Source organism: Anolis sagrei, chromosome X (genome assembly GCF_037176765.1).
Source record: "Anolis sagrei isolate rAnoSag1 chromosome X, rAnoSag1.mat, whole genome shotgun sequence".
In the NCBI taxonomy this organism is placed as follows: domain Eukaryota; kingdom Metazoa; phylum Chordata; class Lepidosauria; order Squamata; family Dactyloidae; genus Anolis; species Anolis sagrei.
In genome coordinates, this window is record NC_090034.1 from 5730811 (window position 1) to 5755099 (window position 24289).

The 24289-nt window shown below is 56.3% G+C and overlaps 1 protein-coding gene across 1 annotated transcript in view; it reads right to left on the bottom strand.

Annotated features, from left to right (window-relative positions):
• Positions 1–24289, bottom strand: part of LOC132781570 (WD repeat domain phosphoinositide-interacting protein 2) — a 68365-nt gene that overhangs the window by 5188 nt on the left and 38888 nt on the right. The window contains exons 3-9 of the mRNA XM_067473322.1: positions 23168–23337; positions 22612–22708; positions 20622–20719; positions 20429–20521; positions 17647–17717; positions 3374–3481; positions 2167–2331 (exon numbers count right to left, since the gene is read on the bottom strand). Coding sequence (XP_067329423.1) covers positions 2167–2331; positions 3374–3481; positions 17647–17717; positions 20429–20521; positions 20622–20719; positions 22612–22708; positions 23168–23337 — 802 coding nt within the window. The remainder of the gene's footprint in view (positions 1–2166; positions 2332–3373; positions 3482–17646; positions 17718–20428; positions 20522–20621; positions 20720–22611; positions 22709–23167; positions 23338–24289) is intronic.

Below are 24289 nucleotides of genomic sequence, written 5' to 3' on the forward strand. Positions count from 1 at the left end.
ATATATCAGCCCCGATTCCCATCTGCCCTCTAGTGGCCAATACTGTGCCCACAGTCTGTTAACTTCAGTTTAAATTTTCCGCACAAAATAGATGTCATATCTACACTGCCTTCCCTAATTATACCCACCTCCTTTCTCTATGGCAGAGAGCCAAAGCAGAGAGCCAAAGCAGCTCTCAGGCTGATACGGTGATCCTGACAATTACAGTCTATGTCATGTACCTTTCCATTCACTTAACTGTGTAGCAGAGGTGCTAAGAAACCTCGTGAGTGCACTGCAAAGAAGTGCAATGGGACACCAACAAGTTCATTACATTCAAGTCAGGGTCCTGATGTGTGGGGACAGCACAGCATCCCTTGCTGAAAATGGATATTGTGGAACTGCCCAGTCCTAATTCTCACATACAGAAATGCACTTAAGAAAATGCAGCAAATCCTCGACAGGATTCTAGATTTTTTGCCACCTACAAACTTGGCTTCATGGACTGGAAGATTACACACACACACACACCCATATATATGCTCCCTGTTGAGCTGCTGAACTTGCTGACCGAAAGGTCAGCAGTTCGAATCTGACGAGAAGGGTGAGTTCCCGCTGTTAGGCCCAGCTTCTGCCAACCTAGTAGTTCAAAAACATGCAAATGTGAGTAGATCAACGGGTAGCATTTCTGGAGGAAGATATTGGCACTCCATGCAGTCATGCTGGCCACATGACCTTGGAGGTGTCTATGGGCAACTCTGGCTCTTTGGCTTAGAAATGGAGATGAGCACCAACCTCCAGAGTCAGACACGACTAGACTTAATGTCAGGGGAAACCTTTACCTTCACCATATATATGTATGTATGTGTGTGTATGTGTGTGTGTATGTCTGTTTGTCTATCTCAAAGTATCAAAATATATATGTATGTTTATACCACAAAAGTTGTTGGTAGGTGAAGTGGCCCTCTGTAATGCCACCAGATTGTCGTTAGGTGAAGTGGCCCTTTGTCATGTCACTGGGAAAAGTTACATGTGCATGAGGGAAAGGGAGGAAGCAATGAAGGAAAGAGCCACAAAGAGAGCCATATTGCCCTGGAGACATTGTGAGGCCCGAACATCTCCAGCAACCTCTCCTGCTCCTGGCTTTGGGGCTCCTCGTGAAGAAGGCCCAACCCCAGGCCATTTCCAGCTAGGAGTGACTAACCAACTCCAGGGGGGTGCAGCTACAAAAACTGAGGCAGGGCTAGAGGAGAATGCTCCTGTGGCTGCTATAGAAGAGGCCGGAATATCTCCAGTAAGCTCTTCTGATTGGGTTCTGTTCACTGTATCTTTGCTATTTTGATTTATGACAGAATTTTAAGATCTAAATATTGACACCCCTTCACTCTATGGTCAACTGCTTTAAAATCTTGGCACCTTGTACCCTTAACATTATATATTCACACAATAGCAGTTTGTACCACTGTACCTCATGATAACAACCCATAAGATCATATTTTATCAGGAATTTAGGTTGTGTCAAGGAGGGGGGGGGGGGAATTGCTAGGGAGTGGAGGTTTAGTTACTATATCATTCTAACCTAGGAGTCTGTATAACATCTATGGGAAAACTATGAAGTTTGGAAATAATGATGTGGCACTTCGTAGGCTTTTAATCTGTATTACTGTTTTTATTATTTTATTATTTTATATGGTATGTTCATTGTTAGATGCACGACACAGCATTGAATTTTTGCTGTAGTTTGGGATATTTTTCTATGGGGTTTTTTGAAATCCCGTGTTTCTGTGAATCGTCCAAGGACCCTCCAAGATTTGACGACCAACATCCAGGAAGAAATTGCCAACAGAACGCCTGCTATGCTGGCAAGAGTCATGCAAACGCCAGAAATCGGTTTACTCAGTGTATGGAGAATGGGGGACGTCACCGACCTAATTTGATCTTCAAAACTACGTAAAACAAAACTTTAGGTATGTGCCTACATCATAAAAAAAAATCTGATTCATACAATGGGTTTTATTAAGTTTTGAAAACAGGAAGTTATGCTGCTGCACCCTGTATAACAAGCAACAATGAACAGAGATGGCTCTGAAACGCTTGTAAAGCAAAAGCCCTTCTTTGTGATCTCTCTCTCCCCCAAAATCCAGGGTTCAGAGTCAGCATCGCCTTCTCAGACACCCCTTCACTCACGTGGCCAAGGCGCAGATGTTTTTGTGCCCACAGAACGGGAGGCGGACGGTGGCAAAGGCTCGGCCTTGGTTGAACATTTCTGTGACCTGGGCAGGCAGGTAGTTTGTGGAGACCATCAGGACTTTCCCAAAGTAGCCGGTCCAAGTCGTGGGCTCTTCTTGAGGTCTGGAAGCGGAGAAAGGAAGCTGGAATGACCACGGTTCACCTCATAGAATCATAAGAGTTGGACAAGACCCCATGGGCCATCCAATCCAACTCCATTAAGTGACTTATTAATGACTTATATGAAGGGCTAGAAGGCAGGATCATCACGTTTGCAGACGACACCAAATTGGGAGGGAGAGCCAAGACTCCAGAGGACAGGAGCAGGATTCAAAACCATCTTGACAGATTAGAGAGATGATGGGCCAAAACTAACAAAATGAAGTTCAACAGGGACAAATGCAAGATACTCCACTTTGGCAGGAAAAACGAAATGCAAAGATACAAAATGGGGGACGCCTGGCTCGAGAGCAGTATGTGTGAAAAAGATCTTGGAGTCCTCGTGGACAACAAGTTAAACATGAGCCAACAATGTGATGTGGCGGCAAAAAAAGCCAATGGGATGTTGGCCTGCATCAAGAGGAGCCTAGTGTCTAGATCTAGGGAAGTCATGCTCCCCATGCTCTATTCCGCTTTGGTGAGACCACACCTGGAATATTGTGTCCAATTCTGGCCACCACAATTCAAGAGAGATATTGACAAGCTGGAATGTGTCCAGAGGAGGGCGACTAAAATGATCAAGGGTCTGGAGAACAAGCCCTATGAGGAGCGGCTTAAGGAGCTGGGCATGTTTAGCCTGAAGAAGAGAAGGCTGAGAGGAGATATGATAGCCATGTATAAATATGTGAGAGGAAGTCACAGGGAGGAGGGAGCAAGCTTGTTTTCTGCTTCCCTGGAGACTAGGACGCAATGGAACAAACTACAAGAGAGGAGATTCCATCTGAACACGAGGAAGAACTTCCTGACTGTGAGAGCCGTTCAGCAGTGGAACTCTCTGCCCCGGAGTGTGGTGGAGGCTCCTTCTTTGGAAGCTTTTAAACAAAGGCTGGATGGCCATCTGTCAGGGGTGATTTGAATGCAATATTCCTGCTTCTTGGCAGGGGGTTGGACTGGATGGCCCAGGAGGTCTCTTCCAACTCTTTGATTCTATGATTCTATGACTTACTTCTCTTTCACAGTCTCCAATTTGAAAATGTGCACTGTCTCTGTGTTACTGGAGGCCGAGAGAAACATGCCATCCATGCTGAAGGCCAAGGAGGAAATGCTCACGCACCTGAAGGAAGGAGAAACACAAAAAGAAAGAATGTCACCTCAGTCTTAAGAGACTGTTGCAATGCAGATATGAGAGGAAGCAACTACACAACAATGGCCCTCGAGCTTGGAAATGTTGCCTTCCAGCCATAATGATCCCAAATTGCTCTGTATTATTCAACACTCTTCTAAAGAGGAATCTTTCAAACATCTTCCCTGCAGACTTTGGCAAGGGGGAGAAAGAGAATGTCTGCCTTTCGAGGAAGCAGCAAGGGCCAATCGAAAAGCAGCCATTCCCTTCTTAAAGAAGAACTAGCTGTACCCTGCCACGCGTTGCTGTGGCCTATAGTAAATCTTTTCAAAGCAGAGGTAGATAACTGGAGTATTATGAAAGAGAGGTACCTACCTATTCCTTCCCCCTTTTTCTCCCCCTTTCTCTCCTTTCTTCCTTCTCTACCTCTTTCTTTCCTTCCTTCCTTCCTTCCTTCCTTCCTTCCTTCCTTCCTTCCTTCCTTCCTTCTTTCTTGCGCTCCTTGGTTTCATCCTTCTCTCTTTCCTTCATTCCCTCCACCTTTCTTCCTTTGCCTCCTTTCTTCCCTCCATGTTTCCTTCCTTCTTTCATTTTTTATTTCCTTTTCTCCTTCCTTCTTTACCTCTTTCCTGCCTTTCCTTCCTTTTATTTTTCTTTCCTTTCTGCTTTCTCATCTTCCTTCCTTTGGTACCTCTTTCTTTCCTGCCTTCCCTCCTTCCTTTCTTCCTTCCCATTGCTTACCAAACCCTTCTCGTGCTTTCTGTTGGGTCATGGGAGTCCTGTGTGCCACGTTTGGTTTAATTCCGTCTTTGGTGAAGTTCAGAATGCTTTGATTATAGGTAAACTATAAATCCCAGCAGCTTCAACGGAGGGGGGTGGGAGGAGGAGGAGGAGGAGTGCAGGGGCGGGGCGTCGGTGGGTGTGGGCGGGGCTTCGGCAGAGGGGGTGGGTGGTGGAGGAGGAGTGTAGGGCAGGGCGTCGGTGGGTGTGGGCAGGGCTTTGGCAGAGGGGGATGGGAGGAGGAGGAGGAGTGCAGGGGCGGGGCGTCGGTGGGTGTGGGCGGGGCTTCGGCAGAGGGGGTGGGTGGTGGAGGAGGAGTGTAGGGCAGGGCGTCGGTGGGTGTGGGCAGGGCTTTGGCAGAGGGGGATGGGAGGAGGAGGAGGAGTGCAGGGGCGGGGCGTCAGTGGGTGTGGGCGGGGCTTCGGCAGAGGGGGTGGGTGGTGGAGGAGGAGTGTAGGGCAGGGCGTCGGTGGGTGTGGGCAGGGCTTTGGCAGAGGGGGATGGGAGGAGGAGGAGGAGTGCAGGGGCGGGGCGTCGGTGGGTGTGGGCGGGGCTTCGGCAGAGGGGGTGGGTGGTGGAGGAGGAGTGTAGGGCAGGGCGTCGGTGGGTGTGGGCAGGGCTTTGGCAGAGGGGGATGGGAGGAGGAGGAGGAGTGCAGGGGCGGGGCGTCGGTGGGTGTGGGCGGGGCTTCGGCAGAGGGGGTGGGTGGTGGAGGAGGAGTGTAGGGCAGGGCGTCGGTGGGTGTGGGCGGGGCTTTGGCAGAGGGGGATGGGAGGAGGAGGAGGAGTGCAGGGGCGGGGCGTCAGTGGGTGTGGGCGGGGCTTCGGCAGAGGGGGTGGGTGGTGGAGGAGGAGTGTAGGGCAGGGCGTCGGTGGGTGTGGGCGGGGCTTTGGCAGAGGGGGATGGGAGGAGGAGGAGGAGTGCAGGGGCGGGGCGTCGGTGGGTGTGGGCGGGGCTTCGGCAGAGGGGGTGGGTGGTGGAGGAGGAGTGTAGGGCAGGGCGTCGGTGGGTGTGGGCAGGGCTTTGGCAGAGGGGGATGGGAGGAGGAGGAGGAGTGCAGGGGCGGGGCGTCGGTGGGTGTGGGCGGGGCTTCGGCAGAGGGGGTGGGTGGTGGAGGAGGAGTGTAGGACAGGGCGTCGGTGGGTGTGGGCAGGGCTTTGGCAGAGGGGGATGGGAGGAGGAGGAGGAGTGCAGGGGCGGGGCGTCGGTGGGTGTGGGCGGGGCTTCGGCAGAGGGGGTGGGTGGTGGAGGAGGAGTGTAGGGCAGGGCGTCGGTGGGTGTGGGCGGGGCTTTGGCAGAGGGGGATGGGAGGAGGAGGAGGAGTGCAGGGGCGGGGCGTCGGTGGGTGTGGGCGGGGCTTCGGCAGAGGGGGTGGGTGGTGGAGGAGGAGTGTAGGGCAGGGCGTCGGTGGGTGTGGGCAGGGCTTTGGCAGAGGGGGATGGGAGGAGGAGGAGGAGTGCAGGGGCGGGGCGTCAGTGGGTGTGGGCGGGGCTTCGGCAGAGGGGGTGGGTGGTGGAGGAGGAGTGTAGGACAGGGCGTCGGTGGGTGTGGGCAGGGCTTTGGCAGAGGGGGATGGGAGGAGGAGGAGGAGTGCAGGGGCGGGGCGTCGGTGGGTGTGGGCGGGGCTTTGGCAGAGGGGGATGGGAGGAGGAGGAGGAGTGCAGGGGCAGGGCGTCGGTGGGTGTGGGCGGGGCTTCGGCAGAGGGGGTGGGTGGTGGAGGAGGAGTGTAGGGCAGGGCGTCGGTGGGTGTGGGCAGGGCTTTGGCAGAGGGGGATGGGAGGAGGAGGAGGAGTGCAGGGGCGGGGCGTCGGTGGGTGTGGGCGGGGCTTCGGCAGAGGGGGTGGGTGGTGGAGGAGGAGTGTAGGGCAGGGCGTCGGTGGGTGTGGGCAGGGCTTTGGCAGAGGGGGATGGGAGGAGGAGGAGGAGTGCAGGGGCGGGGCGTCGGTGGGTGTGGGCGGGGCTTCGGCAGAGGGGGTGGGTGGTGGAGGAGGAGTGTAGGACAGGGCGTCGGTGGGTGTGGGCAGGGCTTTGGCAGAGGGGGATGGGAGGAGGAGGAGGAGTGCAGGGGCGGGGCGTCGGTGGGTGTGGGCGGGGCTTCGGCAGAGGGGGTGGGTGGTGGAGGAGGAGTGTAGGACAGGGCGTCGGTGGGTGTGGGCAGGGCTTTGGCAGAGGGGGATGGGAGGAGGAGGAGGAGTGCAGGGGCGGGGCGTCGGTGGGTGTGGGCGGGGCTTTGGCAGAGGGGGATGGGAGGAGGAGGAGTGCAGGGGCGGGGCGTCAGTGGGTGTGGGCGGGGCTTCGGCAGAGGGGGTGGGTGGTGGAGGAGGAGTGTAGGACAGGGCGTCGGTGGGTGTGGGCAGGGCTTTGGCAGAGGGGGATGGGAGGAGGAGGAGGAGTGCAGGGGCGGGGCGTCGGTGGGTGTGGGCGGGGCTTCGGCAGAGGGGGTGGGTGGTGGAGGAGGAGTGTAGGGCAGGGCGTCGGTGGGTGTGGGCAGGGCTTTGGCAGAGGGGGATGGGAGGAGGAGGAGGAGTGCAGGGGCGGGGCGTCGGTGGGTGTGGGCGGGGCTTTGGCAGAGGGGGATGGGAGGAGGAGGAGTGCAGGGGCGGGGCGTCAGTGGGTGTGGGCGGGGCTTCGGCAGAGGGGGTGGGTGGTGGAGGAGAAGTGTAGGGCAGGGCGTCGGTGGGTGTGGGCGGGGCTTTGGCAGAGGGGGATGGGAGGAGGAGGAGGAGTGCAGGGGCGGGGCGTCGGTGGGTGTGGGCGGGGCTTCGGCAGAGGGGGTGGGTGGTGGAGGAGGAGTGTAGGGCAGGGCGTCGGTGGGTGTGGGCAGGGCTTTGGCAGAGGGGGATGGGAGGAGGAGGAGGAGTGCAGGGGCGGGGCGTCAGTGGGTGTGGGCGGGGCTTCGGCAGAGGGGGTGGGTGGTGGAGGAGGAGTGTAGGACAGGGCATCGGTGGGTGTGGGCAGGGCTTTGGCAGAGGGGGATGGGAGGAGGAGGAGGAGTGCAGGGGCGGGGCGTCGGTGGGTGTGGGCGGGGCTTTGGCAGAGGGGGATGGGAGGAGAAGGAGGAGTGCAGGGGCGGGGCGTCGGTGGGTGTGGGCGGGGCTTCGGCAGAGGGGGTGGGTGGTGGAGGAGGAGTGTAGGGCAGGGCGTCGGTGGGTGTGGGCAGGGCTTTGGCAGAGGGGGATGGGAGGAGGAGGAGGAGTGCAGGGGCGGGGCGTCAGTGGGTGTGGGCGGGGCTTCGGCAGAGGGGGTGGGTGGTGGAGGAGGAGTGTAGGACAGGGCGTCGGTGGGTGTGGGCAGGGCTTTGGCAGAGGGGGATGGGAGGAGGAGGAGGAGTGCAGGGGCGGGGCGTCGGTGGGTGTGGGCGGGGCTTTGGCAGAGGGGGATGGGAGGAGGAGGAGTGCAGGGGCGGGGCGTCAGTGGGTGTGGGCGGGGCTTCGGCAGAGGGGGTGGGTGGTGGAGGAGGAGTGTAGGACAGGGCGTCGGTGGGTGTGGGCAGGGCTTTGGCAGAGGGGGATGGGAGGAGGAGGAGGAGTGCAGGGGCGGGGCGTCGGTGGGTGTGGGCGGGGCTTCGGCAGAGGGGGTGGGTGGTGGAGGAGGAGTGTAGGGCAGGGCGTCGGTGGGTGTGGGCAGGGCTTTGGCAGAGGGGGATGGGAGGAGGAGGAGGAGTGCAGGGGCGGGGCGTCAGTGGGTGTGGGCGGGGCTTCGGCAGAGGGGGTGGGTGGTGGAGGAGGAGTGTAGGGCAGGGCGTCGGTGGGTGTGGGCGGGGCTTTGGCAGAGGGGGATGGGAGGAGGAGGAGGAGTGCAGGGGCGGGGCGTCAGTGGGTGTGGGCGGGGCTTCGGCAGAGGGGGTGGGTGGTGGAGGAGGAGTGTAGGACAGGGCGTCGGTGGGTGTGGGCGGGGCTTTGGCAGAGGGGGATGGGAGGAGGAGGAGGAGTGCAGGGGCGGGGCGTCAGTGGGTGTGGGCGGGGCTTCGGCAGAGGGGGTGGGTGGTGGAGGAGGAGTGTAGGGCAGGGCGTTGGTGGGTGTGGGCGGGGCTTTGGCAGAGGGGGATGGGAGGAGGAGGAGGAGTGCAGGGGCGGGGCGTCAGTGGGTGTGGGCGGGGCTTCGGCAGAGGGGGTGGGTGGTGGAGGAGGAGTGTAGGGCAGGGCGTCGGTGGGTGTGGGCGGGGCTTTGGCAGAGGGGGATGGGAGGAGGAGGAGTGCAGGGGCGGGGCGTCAGTGGGTGTGGGCGGGGCTTCGGCAGAGGGGGTGGGTGGTGGAGGAGGAGTGTAGGACAGGGCGTCGGTGGGTGTGGGCAGGGCTTTGGCAGAGGGGGATGGGAGGAGGAGGAGGAGTGCAGGGGCGGGGCGTCGGTGGGTGTGGGCGGGGCTTCGGCAGAGGGGGTGGGTGGTGGAGGAGGAGTGTAGGGCAGGGCGTCGGTGGGTGTGGGCAGGGCTTTGGCAGAGGGGGATGGGAGGAGGAGGAGGAGTGCAGGGGCGGGGCGTCAGTGGGTGTGGGCGGGGCTTCGGCAGAGGGGGTGGGTGGTGGAGGAGGAGTGTAGGGCAGGGCGTCGGTGGGTGTGGGCGGGGCTTTGGCAGAGGGGGATGGGAGGAGGAGGAGGAGTGCAGGGGCGGGGCGTCGGTGGGTGTGGGCGGGGCTTCGGCAGAGGGGGTGGGTGGTGGAGGAGGAGTGTAGGGCAGGGCGTCGGTGGGTGTGGGCAGGGCTTTGGCAGAGGGGGATGGGAGGAGGAGGAGGAGTGCAGGGGCGGGGCGTCAGTGGGTGTGGGCGGGGCTTCGGCAGAGGGGGTGGGTGGTGGAGGAGGAGTGTAGGACAGGGCGTCGGTGGGTGTGGGCGGGGCTTTGGCAGAGGGGGATGGGAGGAGGAGGAGGAGTGCAGGGGCGGGGCGTCAGTGGGTGTGGGCGGGGCTTCGGCAGAGGGGGTGGGTGGTGGAGGAGGAGTGTAGGGCAGGGCGTCGGTGGGTGTGGGCGGGGCTTTGGCAGAGGGGGATGGGAGGAGGAGGAGTGCAGGGGCGGGGCGTCAGTGGGTGTGGGCGGGGCTTCGGCAGAGGGGGTGGGTGGTGGAGGAGGAGTGTAGGACAGGGCGTCGGTGGGTGTGGGCGGGGCTTTGGCAGAGGGGGATGGGAGGAGGAGGAGGAGTGCAGGGGCGGGGCGTCAGTGGGTGTGGGCGGGGCTTCGGCAGAGGGGGATGGGAGGAGGAGGAGGAGTGCAGGGGCGGGGCGTCAGTGGGTGTGGGCAGGGCTTCGGCAGAGGGGGATGGGAGGAGGAGGAGGAGTGCAGGGGCGGGGTGTCAGTGGGTGTGGGCAGGGCTTCGGCAGAGGGGGATGGGAGGAGGAGGAGGAGTGCAGGGGCGGGGCGTCAGTGGGTGTGGGCAGGGCTTCGGCAGAGGGGGATGGGAGGAGGAGGAGGAGTGCAGGGGCGGGGCGTCAGTGGGTGTGGGCGGGGCTTCGGCAGAGGGGGGTGGGTGGAGAAGGAGGAGTGTAGGGCAGGGCGTCGGTGGGTGTGGGCGGGGCTTCGGCAGAGGGGGGTGGGTGGAGGAGGAGTGTAGGGCAGGGCGTCGGTGGGTGTGGGCGGGGCTTCGGCAGAGGGGGATGGGAGGAGGAGGAGGAGTGCAGGGGCGGGGCGTCAGTGGGTGTGGGCGGGGCTTTGGCAGAGGGGGAGGGGAGGAGGAGGAGGAGTGCAGGGGCGGGGCGTCAGTGGGTGTGGGCGGGGCTTCGGCAGAGGGGGTGGGTGGTGGAGGAGGAGTGTAGGGCAGGGCGTCGGTGGGTGTGGGCAGGGCTTTGGCAGAGGGGGATGGGAGGAGGAGGAGGAGTGCAGGGGCGGGGCGTCAGTGGGTGTGGGTGGGGCTTCGGCAGAGGGGGTGGGTGGTGGAGGAGGAGGAGTGTAGGGCAGGGCGTCGGTGGGTGTGGGCGGGGCTTTGGCAGAGGGGGATGGGAGGAGGAGGAGGAGTGCAGGGGCGGGGCGTCAGTGGGTGTGGGCGGGGCTTCGGCAGAGGGGGTGGGTGGTGGAGGAGGAGTGTAGGGCAGGGCGTCGGTGGGTGTGGGCAGGGCTTTGGCAGAGGGGGATGGGAGGAGGAGTAGGAGTGCAGGGGCGGGGCGTCGGTGGGTGTGGGCGGGGCTTTGGCAGAGGGGGATGGGAGGAGGAGGAGTGCAGGGGCGGGGCGTCAGTGGGTGTGGGCGGGGCTTCGGCAGAGGGGGTGGGTGGTGGAGGAGGAGTGTAGGACAGGGCGTCGGTGGGTGTGGGCGGGGCTTTGGCAGAGGGGGATGGGAGGAGGAGGAGGAGTGCAGGGGCGGGGCGTCAGTGGGTGTGGGCGGGGCTTCGGCAGAGGGGGTGGGTGGTGGAGGAGGAGTGTAGGGCAGGGCGTCGGTGGGTGTGGGCGGGGCTTTGGCAGAGGGGGATGGGAGGAGGAGGAGTGCAGGGGCGGGGCGTCAGTGGGTGTGGGCGGGGCTTCGGCAGAGGGGGTGGGTGGTGGAGGAGGAGTGTAGGGCAGGGCGTCGGTGGGTGTGGGCGGGGCTTTGGCAGAGGGGGATGGGAGGAGGAGGAGGAGTGCAGGGGCGGGGCGTCAGTGGGTGTGGGTGGGGCTTCGGCAGAGGGGGTGGGTGGTGGAGGAGGAGGAGTGTAGGGCAGGGCGTCGGTGGGTGTGGGCGGGGCTTTGGCAGAGGGGGGTGGGTGGAGGAGGAGGAGTGTAGGGCAGGGCGTCGGTGGGTGTGGGCGGGGCTTCGGCAGAGGGGGGTGGGTGGAGAAGGAGGAGTGTAGGGCAGGGCGTCGGTGGGTGTGGGCAGGGCTTTGGCAGAGGGGGATGGGAGGAGGAGGAGGAGTGCAGGGGCGGGGCGTCAGTGGGTGTGGGCGGGGCTTCGGCAGAGGGGGTGGGTGGTGGAGGAGGAGTGTAGGGCAGGGCGTCGGTGGGTGTGGGCAGGGCTTTGGCAGAGGGGGATGGGAGGAGGAGGAGGAGTGCAGGGGCGGGGCGTCGGTGGGTGTGGGCGGGGCTTTGGCAGAGGGGGATGGGAGGAGGAGGAGTGCAGGGGCGGGGCGTCAGTGGGTGTGGGCGGGGCTTCGGCAGAGGGGGTGGGTGGTGGAGGAGGAGTGTAGGACAGGGCGTCGGTGGGTGTGGGCGGGGCTTTGGCAGAGGGGGATGGGAGGAGGAGGAGGAGTGCAGGGGCGGGGCGTCAGTGGGTGTGGGCGGGGCTTCGGCAGAGGGGGTGGGTGGTGGAGGAGGAGTGTAGGACAGGGCGTCGGTGGGTGTGGGCGGGGCTTCGGCAGAGGGGGGTGGGTGGAGAAGGAGGAGTGTAGGGCAGGGCGTCGGTGGGTGTGGGCAGGGCTTTGGCAGAGGGGGATGGGAGGAGGAGGAGGAGTGCAGGGGCGGGGCGTCAGTGGGTGTGGGCGGGGCTTCGGCAGAGGGGGTGGGTGGTGGAGGAGGAGTGTAGGGCAGGGCGTCGGTGGGTGTGGGCAGGGCTTTGGCAGAGGGGGATGGGAGGAGGAGGAGGAGTGCAGGGGCGGGGCGTCGGTGGGTGTGGGCGGGGCTTTGGCAGAGGGGGATGGGAGGAGGAGGAGTGCAGGGGCGGGGCGTCAGTGGGTGTGGGCGGGGCTTCGGCAGAGGGGGTGGGTGGTGGAGGAGGAGTGTAGGACAGGGCGTCGGTGGGTGTGGGCGGGGCTTTGGCAGAGGGGGATGGGAGGAGGAGGAGGAGTGCAGGGGCGGGGCGTCAGTGGGTGTGGGCGGGGCTTCGGCAGAGGGGGTGGGTGGTGGAGGAGGAGTGTAGGACAGGGCGTCGGTGGGTGTGGGCGGGGCTTTGGCAGAGGGGGATGGGAGGAGGAGGAGTGCAGGGGCGGGGCGTCAGTGGGTGTGGGCGGGGCTTCGGCAGAGGGGGTGGGTGGTGGAGGAGGAGTGTAGGACAGGGCGTCGGTGGGTGTGGGCGGGGCTTTGGCAGAGGGGGATGGGAGGAGTAGGAGGAGTGCAGGGGCGGGGCGTCAGTGGGTGTGGGCGGGGCTTCGGCAGAGGGGGTGGGTGGTGGAGGAGGAGTGTAGGGCAGGGCGTCGGTGGGTGTGGGCGGGGCTTTGGCAGAGGGGGATGGGAGGAGGAGGAGGAGTGCAGGGGCGGGGCGTCAGTGGGTGTGGGTGGGGCTTCGGCAGAGGGGGTGGGTGGTGGAGGAGGAGGAGTGTAGGGCAGGGCGTCGGTGGGTGTGGGCGGGGCTTTGGCAGAGGGGGGTGGGTGGAGGAGGAGGAGTGTAGGGCAGGGCGTCGGTAGGTGTGGGCGGGGCTTCGGCAGAGGGGGGTGGGTGGAGAAGGAGGAGTGTAGGGCAGGGCGTCGGTGGGTGTGGGCGGGGCTTCGGCAGAGGGGGGTGGGTGGAGGAGGAGTGTAGGGCAGGGCGTCGGTGGGTGTGGGCGGGGCTTTGGCAGAGGGGGTGGGTGGAGGAGGAGGAGTGTAGGGCAGGGCGTCGGTGGGTGTGGGCGGGGCTTCGGCAGAGGGGGGTGGGTGGAGAAGGAGGAGTGTAGGGCAGGGCGTCGGTGGGTGTGGGCGGGGCTTCGGCAGAGGGGGGTGGGTGGAGGAGGAGTGTAGGGCAGGGCGTCGGTGGGTGTGGGCGGGGCTTTGGCAGAGGGGGTGGGTGGAGGAGGAGGAGTGTAGGGCAGGGCGTCGGTGGGTGTGGGCGGGGCTTCGGCAGAGGGGGGTGGGTGGAGAAGGAGGAGTGTAGGGCAGGGCGTCGGTGGGTGTGGGCGGGGCTTCGGCAGAGGGGGGTGGGTGGAGGAGGAGTGTAGGGCAGGGCGTCGGTGGGTGTGGGCGGGGCTTTGGCAGAGGGGGTGGGTGGAGGAGGAGGAGTGTAGGGCAGGGCGTCGGTGGGTGTGGGCGGGGCTTCGGCAGAGGGGGGTGGGTGGAGAAGGAGGAGTGTAGGGCAGGGCGTCGGTGGGTGTGGGCGGGGCTTCGGCAGAGGGGGGTGGGTGGAGAAGGAGGAGTGTAGGGCAGGGCGTCGGTGGGTGTGGGCGGGGCTTCGGCAGAGGGGGGTGGGTGGAGGAGGAGTGTAGGGCAGGGCGTCGGTGGGTGTGGGCGGGGCTTTGGCAGAGGGGGGTGGGTGGAGGAGGAGGAGTGTAGGGCAGGGCGTCGGTGGGTGTGGGCGGGGCTTCGGCAGAGGGGGGTGGGTGGAGAAGGAGGAGTGTAGGGCAGGGCGTCGGTGGGTGTGGGCGGGGCTTCGGCAGAGGGGGGTGGGTGGAGGAGGAGTGTAGGGCAGGGCGTCGGTGGGTGTGGGCGGGGCTTTGGCAGAGGGGGTGGGTGGAGGAGGAGGAGTGTAGGGCAGGGCGTCGGTGGGTGTGGGCGGGGCTTCGGCAGAGGGGGGTGGGTGGAGAAGGAGGAGTGTAGGGCAGGGCGTCGGTGGGTGTGGGCGGGGCTTCGGCAGAGGGGGGTGGGTGGAGAAGGAGGAGTGTAGGGCAGGGCGTCGGTGGGTGTGGGCGGGGCTTCGGCAGAGGGGGGTGGGTGGAGGAGGAGTGTAGGGCAGGGCGTCGGTGGGTGTGGGCGGGGCTTCGGCAGAGGGGGTGGGTGGAGGAGGAGGAGGAGTGTAGGGCAGGGCGTCGGTGGGTGTGGGCAGGGCTTCGGCAGAGGGGGTGGGAGGAGGAGGAGGAGTGCAGGGGCGGGGTGTCAATGGGTGTGGGCGGGGCTTTGGCAGAAGGGGGTGGGAGGAGGAGGAGGAGGAGTGTAGGGCAGGGCGTCGGTGGGTGTGGGCGGGGCTTCGGCAGAGGGGGTGGGAGGAGGAGGAGTGCAGGGGCGGGGTGTCAATGGGTGTGGGCGGGGCTTTGGCAGAAGGGGGTGGGAGGAGGAGGAGGAGGAGTGCAGGGCAGGGCGTCGATGGGTGTGGGCGGGGCTTTGGCAGAGGGGGGTGGGAGGAGGAGGAGGAGGAGTGCAGGAGCGGGGCGTCGATGGGTGTGGGCGGGGCTTTGGCAGAGGGGGGTGGGAGGAGGAGGAGTGCAGGGGCGGGACGTCGGTGGGTGTGGGCAGGGCTTTGGAAGAGGGGGGTGGGAGGAGTAGGAGTGCAGGGGCGGGGCGTCGATGGGTGTGGGCGGGGCTTTGGCAGAGGGGGGTGGGAGGAGGAGGAGGATGAGTGCAGGGGCGGGGCGTCGATGGGTGTGGGCGGGGCTTTGGCAGAGGGGGGTGGGAGGAGGAGGAGGAGTGCAGGGGCGGGGCGTCGATGGGTGTGGGCGGGGCTTTGGCAGAGGGGGGTGGGAGGAGGAGGAGGAGGAGTGCAGGGGCGGGGCGTCGATGGGTGTGGCCGGGGCTTTGGCAGAGGGGGGTGGGAGGAGGAGGAGGATGAGTGCAGGGGCGGGGCGTCGATGGGTGTGGCCGGGGCTTTGGCAGAGGGGGGTGGGAGGAGGAGGAGGAGTGCAGGGGCGGGGCGTCGATGGGTGTGGGCGGGGCTTTGGCAGAGGGGGGTGGGAGGAGGAGGAGGAGGAGTGCAGGGGCGGGGCGTCGATGGGTGTGGCCGGGGCTTTGGCAGAGGGGGGTGGGAGGAGGAGGAGGATGAGTGCAGGGGCGGGGCGTCGATGGGTGTGGCCGGGGCTTTGGCAGAGGGGGGTGGGAGGAGGAGGAGGATGAGTGCAGGGGCGGGGCGTCGATCGGTGTGGGCGGGGCTTTGGCAGAGGGGGGTGGGAGGAGGAGGAGGAGTGCAGGGGCGGGGCGTCGATGGGTGTGGGCGGGGCTTTGGCAGAGGGGGGTGGGAGGAGGAGGAGGAGGAGTGCAGGGGCGGGGCGTCGATGGGTGTGGCCGGGGCTTTGGCAGAGGGGGGTGGGAGGAGGAGGAGGAGTGCAGGGGCGGGGCGTCGATGGGTGTGGGCGGGGCTTTGGCAGAGGGGGGTGGGAGGAGGAGGAGGAGGAGTGCAGGGGCGGGGCGTCGATGGGTGTGGCCGGGGCTTTGGCAGAGGGGGGTGGGAGGAGGAGGAGGATGAGTGCAGGGGCGGGGCGTCGATGGGTGTGGCCGGGGCTTTGGCAGAGGGGGGTGGGAGGAGGAGGAGGAGTGCAGGGGCGGGGCGTCGATGGGTGTGGGCGGGGCTTTGGCAGAGGGGGGTGGGAGGAGGAGGAGGAGGAGTGCAGGGGCGGGGCGTCGATGGGTGTGGCCGGGGCTTTGGCAGAGGGGGGTGGGAGGAGGAGGAGGATGAGTGCAGGGGCGGGGCGTCGATGGGTGTGGCCGGGGCTTTGGCAGAGGGGGGTGGGAGGAGGAGGAGGATGAGTGCAGGGGCGGGGCGTCGATCGGTGTGGGCGGGGCTTTGGCAGAGGGGGGTGGGAGGAGGAGGAGGAGTGCAGGGGCGGGGCGTCGATGGGTGTGGGCGGGGCTTTGGCAGAGGGGGGTGGGAGGAGGAGGAGGAGGAGTGCAGGGGCGGGGCGTCGATGGGTGTGGCCGGGGCTTTGGCAGAGGGGGGTGGGAGGAGGAGGAGGAGTGCAGGGGCGGGGCGTCGATGGGTGTGGGCGGGGCTTTGGCAGAGGGGGGTGGGAGGAGGAGGAGGAGGAGTGCAGGGGCGGGGCGTCGATGGGTGTGGCCGGGGCTTTGGCAGAGGGGGGTGGGAGGAGGAGGAGGAGTGCAGGAGCGGGACGTCGGTGGGTGTGGGCGGGGCTTCGGCGGAGGGGGGAGGGAGGTGCGGAGGGTGCGTTGGCCATTTGGCCATGTGCACGCACCGGGGTCTTTGCGCCATTGCGCATGCTCAGTTGTTTTGTCCTTTTGTGAGTGTGTTGTTGTGTTGTTTTTTTATTTTGATTCAATTTGTTTGTACTTTGTGGGTTTAGGTATGTGCATGGGAATTTTGGTTAATTTTCGTTGGTTTTTTTTTAGTTTTGCTGTCCCGTTGGACGCCCCTTACAGATTTATATATATAGATGTCATGTTTTGGCCCTGTTTTGGGGCCCAGGCATCTTCCATCCCTTTCCATTCACTGTCAAGAAGTGGCCTGCTTGATCTCAAAAATGATATAACCCCAAAGAGCAAAATGGTACTCTACGTACAAGAGAATAGTGGCTAACTAAAAGGTGCAGAACACAATTTGCTAGCTTTAGAAGCCCATTAGCTTCTTCATCCAGGGGTACAATGCATTCCATGGAATAGAGTAGTGTTTCTCAACCTTCCCAATGCCATGACCCCTTAATACAGTTCTTTATGTTGTGGTGACCCGCCAAAACATAACGTTATTTTCGTTGCTACTTCATAACTGTAATTTTGCTTCTGTTATCAATCGTAATGTAAATATCTGATATGTGGGATGAATTTTCATTCACTGGACCAAATTTGGCACAAATACCCGATACATCCAAATTTGAATACTGGTGGGGTTGGGGAGATTGATTTTGTCATTTGGGAGCTGAAGTTGTTGGGATTTATAGTTCACCTACAATCAAAAACATTCTGAACTCTACCAACAATGGAATTGAACCAAACGTAGCACTCAGAACTTCAATGACCAACAGGAAAAAAAACTGTAATGGTTTGGTGGGCATTGACCTTGAGTTTTGGAGTTGTAGTTCACCTACATCAAGAGAGCACTGTGGACTCAAACAATGATGGACCAGGACCAAACTTGGCAGAAATACTCAATATGCCCAAATGTGAACACTGGCGGAGTTTGGGCAAAATAGACCTTGACGTTTGGGAGCTGTAGTTGCTGTGATTTATAGTTCACCTACAATCAAAGAGCATTCTGAACCCCAATAACAATAAAATTGGGCCAAACTTCCCACACAGAAACCCCATGACCAACAGAAAATACTGCATTTTCTGATGGTCTTCAGCGACCCCTCTGACACCCCCTCCAGGGGTCCTGACCCCCAGGTTGAGAAACACTGGAATGGAGTGATGGTAGTTCAAGGGGTTCCAAACTGCTATAACTCTGTAGTGTGGCTTGGAGGGAAGTGTACTAAAGAGCTGTGTGGAAATGCCCAACTGTATATTGTTTAGAACAGCGGTTCTCAACCTTGGGGTCGCAACCCCTAGAGGGGTCGATACACAATTTGTGAGGGGTCGTGCCACTGCCTCCTTCGGCTCCGCCTCACTGGCAAGTCTGCAAGAGGCCCAGGCGGCAACGAGGAGGAGGAAGAGGAAGGTAAAGAAGGCGAGGGCATCCCTACTTTGCGGTTTTCATTTATCGCGGGTGGTCCTGTAATGTAACCCCCGCGATAAGTGAGGGAATTGTAATTTGCTCAAAAGAAACGTTCAATAATTTCATATATAGAATACAGTGCGTTTTCCCACTTTGTGACACTTTTATTGGCTCCAGTCGATGTACTGTCACACCATGGCACTGTTCTTTTTGCCTTTCATAAGCAAACACTGCTACCGTTCCCTGGAAGCTGTAATAATTTCCCATTGTTACACACACATATTCAAGGAGAGGGACAATCTACCACACAAACATTGTACCTCACCTCTTCACTCCCCTCCGGAATTCAAAGAGTTTCTGCCCCTCTGGAATGGAAAAGACCCGGATCACTGTCCCCTGTTGGGAGAAAGAAACATATTTTATGGAAGTTTATATTTTAGGTAGTTGTAGGGTATATTTTGGAACCCCCAGTGGCGCAGTGGGTTAAAGCACTGAGCTGCTGAGCTTGTTGATCGAAAGGACGCAGGTTCGATTCCGGGGAGCAACGTGAGCTTCCGCTGTCAGCTCTAGCTTCTGCCAACCTAGCAGTTCGAAAACATGCAAATGTGAGTAGATCAATAGGTAGGCGGGAAGGTAACAGCGCTCCATGCAGTCATGCCGTCCACATGACATTGGTGGTGTCTACGGACAACGCTGGCTCTTCGGCTTAGAAATGGAGATGAGCACCACACCCCAGAGTCAGACATGACTGGACTTAATGTCAGGGGACTACCTTTACCTTTACCTTTAGGGTATATTTTAGGGTAGTTTTCACTAACATTTCTGAGAGTTGGAGGCCCAAACATCTGGAGGGCCACAGGGTTGATGCTTCTGTCCTAAGCAATCCAAGAGGTCTTTGCAGAATACAGCCACAGTATGTGCAGGAAAATAGTTGGGACAGAATTTGGTTGTTGAGTGTTAAGTCCCAGTACACTTAAGATCTAAATATTGACACCCTTTCATTCTATGGCTAACTGCTTTAAAAATCTTGGCACCTTGTACCCTTAACCTTATATCTTCATGCAATAACACTTTGTACCACCTTACTTCATGATAACAACCCATAAGTCCATATTTTATTAGGAATTTGGGATGTCAAGGAGGGAGGGAGGGAATCAGCTGACTGCTTGCTGGGGAGGGTTAGAGAGGGAGGCTGTAGTGAATCTTACCTAGTAGGCCGGAAAGGTAAGATTCAAGAGAATCTTACCTGGAGAACAAGCCCTATGAGGAGCGGCTTAAGGAGCTGGGCATGTTTAGCCTGAAGAAGAGAAGGCTGAGAGGGGATATGATAGCCATGTATAAATATGTGAGAGGAAGCCACAGGGAGGAGGGAGCAAGCTTGTTTTCTGCTTCCTTGGAGACTAGAATGCAAGGGAGTAATGGCTTCAAACTACAAGAGAGGAAATTCCATCTGAACATGAGGAAGAACTTCCTGACTGTAAGAGCTGTTGAGCAGTGGAACTCTCTGCCCCGGAGTGTGGTAGAGGCTCCTTCTTTGGAAGCTTTTAAACAGGGGCTGGATGGCCATCTGTCAGGGGTGATCTGAATGCAATATTCCTGCTTCTTGGCAGAATGGGGTTGGACCGGATGGCCCATGAGGTCTCTTCCAACTCTTTGATTCTATGATTCTATGAAAGGAAGCCTGGATAACAGTATGGCAATCCCCCATTTGAGAGTGTAAGCCAGGAAAGAAGCATCTTGAGTGAAGATAGTTAGAAGGAAGGGGTTTGAGGTCGCCTAATATTGGCTAGAGCAAGTGTGTGGGGGGGGGGGGGGGGGGGGAGCCATGGCTTAGGAGGGAAAAATTTCAGCTTTTGTGAGAGTTGAAAACTGGAGTTGGTAGGTGAAGAAGTTTTTTGAACTGGGTTTTCAGGGAGAGGTGTCTGTGTCAGACAGGGGCTGATTAACTGACAGGAGAAGTGTCAGACAGCAACCTGATTTCTTGTGGAGATAGAACTAGAGTGTTACTGCAAACAGTAACTATTAGGCTTGGGAAATCCAGTTCGTTAATTTCGTAATTCGTTATTGAATCGTATTTAAATTAGCTTATGGTCCAATATTGAGCCATGCAGGAATAGTGTGAGGAGTCATTAAGAATCGAAACATTTTTTTCCAATTTTGTAATCTTTTCGTAATTATTTCGTAATTAACCCAAAATTTCTCATTACTTTATTTTTCATACCTTCACTCTATGCCACAGCAATGCGTTGCCAGGTACAGCTAGTATATAATATAATATATAATATAATAATATAATATACAATTATAATATAATACATTATATAATAATATTATAATAATATAATATATATTATATATTATAGTATATTATTATAATACTATTATATTATAGTATTGTATATTATAATATTATATTATATATTATATTACTATATTATTATATTATATTATAATTGTATATTATAATATAATATATATAATATATTATAATATAATATATTATAGTATAATATATAATATATAATATAATATATAATAATAATATAATATACAATAATATAATATAATAATATTATAATAATATAATATATATAATATAATATAATAAATTATTATATTGTATTATATATATTATATTATTATAATAATATATAATATAATATAACTATAATATAATATAATATAATATAATATAATATAATATAATATAATATATAATATAGTTGTTGTTAGTTTTATCACACCCAACAGTCAACAACAGAGGGAGAGGGAAGCTTCAGAAGTTCCCCCAGTCCCATTTGGAGGTTTTTTTAGCATATTGCGCAATCGCGTCCGCCATTAACGAATTGATTCGAAATTTCGGAAATTTCGAAATTTTGAAATCTTAAATTTCGGAAGTCCTCAGAATTTCGAAACGCTAGCGCACCCTAGAAACGAAACGAGTTTAGAACCAATTTTTTTCTTGATCGCCCAAGCCTAGTAACTACAGTCCTGCCTCAAAAAGTTATCCTTTTTGAGGCAGGACTGTAGTTACTGTTCGCAGTAACACTCAACCCAAGAACACCCTCTGGGTGTTTCTGATTGTTCAAAATAGATCATGTGCTCACCTTTTCTGACGCTGTGGCTAGTTTGGTGCCGCTTGCATCGAAGGCCAAGGCGGCCAAGGGACTGTCGTGGGCCGGGATCATGTTAGCAGCTCTCTGCAATATTCGAAGCACACAGGGCCATCATTCAGTGTGGCAAAAACCCAAGGAGGGGGTGGGGGAGGGAAACACCTGTACAAAGGCTGCAGACTCTCACCAGGTTGATGGTGTCAAAGACCTGCACCTCCCCGATTGTTGCACTTCCCGGGTAGGCCAGGTAGCAGTTGTCATTGTTGATGGACAGGGCACACAAACCTAGGAAAGGGGAAGGAGAGGAAAGGAATTGGGCCAAACTTCCTAAACAGAACCCCCATGATCAACAGAAAATGCTATGTTTTTGGTGGTCTTTGTGACCCTCTCCCAGGTTGGACCAACTCCCTTCACCAAGTCAAGAAAACATAATCAAAGCCCTCCTGACAAAGAGCCATCCAGGCATAGAAATAGACAGATATATATGATTCACAAACACACACACACATATGCACATGACAGATATATAGAAAGAACGACAATGATAAGCTCCATGTTCCAGAGTAGACAAACCAGACAATCTCCACATCAACACTGGCAAAGAAACAACAAGAAATACTGTTTACCACACGCAAAAAACAATTACATATATTAGAAACCAACATTTTCTCATTACTTTATTTTCCAGATCACCAGACTGGGCCACAGCAACGCCTGGCAGGGGACAGCTAGTACTAATAATAATAATATGATATTATAATTATATATTTTATATTACATGTAATATTACTAATAATATTACAATATAATGGTATAGTACAATATAGTAATATATAATACTGATATTGTACTTTGCTAATAATATAATATATTGTGTGTGTGTGTATATATATATATGTATATATACACACACACATACACACACACACACACACACACACACACACATACATACAATATATTATATTATTAGCATAGTACAGTATATCTATATAAATAAAAATGTAATGTTCGTTTGTGCGGAATTGACACCACATTTGGACACAAGACACCTAACAGTCCAATTTATGTCCTCCACTCAAAAAAATTGGTTTTGTCATTTGGGAATTGTCATTGCTGGGATTTATAGTTTACCTACAATCAAAGAGCATTCTGAATTCCACAAATGATGGAATTGGGCCAAACTTAGCACACATGGCTCCCATGACCAACAGAAAAAACTGGAAGGGTTTGGTGGACAATGACTTTGAGTTTGGGAATTGTAGTTCACCCACATCCAGAGAGCACTGTGGACTCAAACAATGATGGATCTGGACCAAACTCGGCACAAATATGAACACAGATGGAGTTTAAGGGAAATAGACCTTGGCATTTGGGAGTTGTAGTTGCTGGGATTTATAGTTCACCTACAATCAAAGAGCATTCTGAACTCCACCAATGATGGAATTGAACCAAACATGGCATACAGGACTTCCATGACCAACAGAACACATTGGAAGGGTTTGGTGGGCATTGACCTTGAGTTTGGGAGTTGTAGTTCACCTACATCCAGAGAGCACTGTGGACTCAAACAATGATGGATCTGGACCAAACTTGGCACAAATATTCCATATGCCCAAATATAAACACAGATGGAGTTTGGAGGAAAAAGACCTTGACATTTGGGAGTTGTAGTTGCTGGGATTTATAGTTCACTACAATTAAAGAGCACTCTGAAACCCACAAACGACAGAAATGGGGCAAACTTCCCACACAGAACCCCCATGACCAACAGAAAATACTTAAGGCCATCCAGTCCAACTCTCTTCCCCAGGGCAAGAAAATGTAATCAGAGCCCTCCTGACAGAGAGATATCCAGTCATAAATATACATAGATATGATTCTCACACACACACACACAGATATAGTATCATAGATTTGAAAGAGACCCTTAAAGAAGGACTATGATATGTTGCATATTCCAGAGTAGGCAAACCAGACACTCTCCACATCAACACTGACAAAGAAACAACAAGAAATACTGTTTACTCGCAAGCATAAAGGAATTACATATATTAGAAACCAACACTTTCTCATTACTTTATTTTCCAGATCACCAGACTGGGCCACAGCAACGCCTGGCAGGGGACATATATAGTAAGCCGCTCTGAGTCCCTTCTGGGTGAGAAAATAAATACCTGCAGGGTTGGGGGGCGTCTCCCTGATGGTATGCAACACCTTCATATCCCGTATGTTGTGGATGTACAGAGACTCTTCTAAGCATACTATTAATCTCTGGAGGAAGAAAACAAGACAAAGTAAACAAAAGAAGAAAAAAACACAGACAAAATTCAATAAGGCTACAGAACTGCCTTATGGAAACACAAAGTATAAAAAGACCCTTGTTTCCAGGGAACCCATATCCACCGTTTCATTTACACATCAGGAGAAAAAAAAATGTTCTCTTTGAGAATTTGCTAGGAAATTTTATGATAAATTGCCATAGAGCAATGCTGGAGGACTTGGCAAATTCCTAGAGAACACGTCAAGCATATTGCTGCCTTTCTCCACATGAGAATTATATCATTTGAGGAGAATTCAGTCCCATCAACTGTTATTTGGTCCAGAAAACGGATCTTCTGTTGTTTAAAAGGGTCACCTGCTTGCATGTGTCTCCTTACACTTCCCACCAGTCGCCAAAATGGTTGCAAGGAAAAGACCTGCAAAAGCAACCCAGAAAGCGTGCTTGCTCACCTGCCTGTTAAGTTTGACTGCCAAGATTGTGTTGGAATAACTGTAGTTGCAGATCTCCGTTCCCTTCTTGAAGTGGCAGACTTTGAGCTTGCGGGGGGCTTTGAGGCTCACAATGGCCACCAAGCTACTGGAAAAAAGCCTCTCCACGATGCACACATCTTCCGTGTCCGCTGCAGGGGAAAGGAAGAAAGAAACAAGTGATAGAGTACAGAAAAAACAACCCTCTCTCACAATCAGCATGTCAGGCATCACAGAAACGCCACTGAAATCCATAAGCATGTAGACCAGTGTTTCTCAACCTGGGGGTCGGGACCCCTGAGGGGGTGTCAGAGGGGTCGCCAAAGACCATAAGAAAACACAGTATTTTCCGATGGTCATGGGGATTCCATGTGGAAAGTTTGAGCCAATTTTATCGTTGGTGGAGTTCAGAATGTTATTTGATTGTAATGAACTATAAATCCCAGCAACTACAACTCCCAAATGTCAAGGTCTATTTTCCCCAGACTACACCAGTGTTCACATTTGGGCATATTGAGTATTTGTGCCAAGTTTGGTCTAGATCCACCATTGCATGAGTCCACAGTGCTCCCTGGATATAGGTGAACTACAACTCCAAACTCAAGGTCAATGCCCATCAAACCCTTTCAGTGTTTTCCATTGGTCATGGGAGCCAAGTTTGGTTCAAATCAATCGCTGGTGGAGTTCAGAATGCTCTTTGATTATAAGTGAACTATAAATCCCAGTAACTACAATCCCAAATTACAAAATCAATCCTCCCCCAACCCCACTAGCATTCACATTTGGATGTATTGGGTATTTGTGCCCAGTTTGGTCCAGTGAATGAAAATGCATCCTACATATCAGATATCTACATTATGATTTATAACAGTAGTAAAATGGCTGTTATGAAGTAGCAACGAAAACAGTACTATGGTTAGGGGTCACCATAACATGAGGGACAGTATTAAGGGGTCATGGCATTAGGAAGGTTGAGAATCACTGATGTAGACAATTGCAACAAAGAGGAAATCATGAAAATGAACAAAATCTGGCTACCAATATTAAAAAAAAACTCTAAAATCAGGACAGTAAATAAAGAGCAACACTCAAAAAACATGGGAA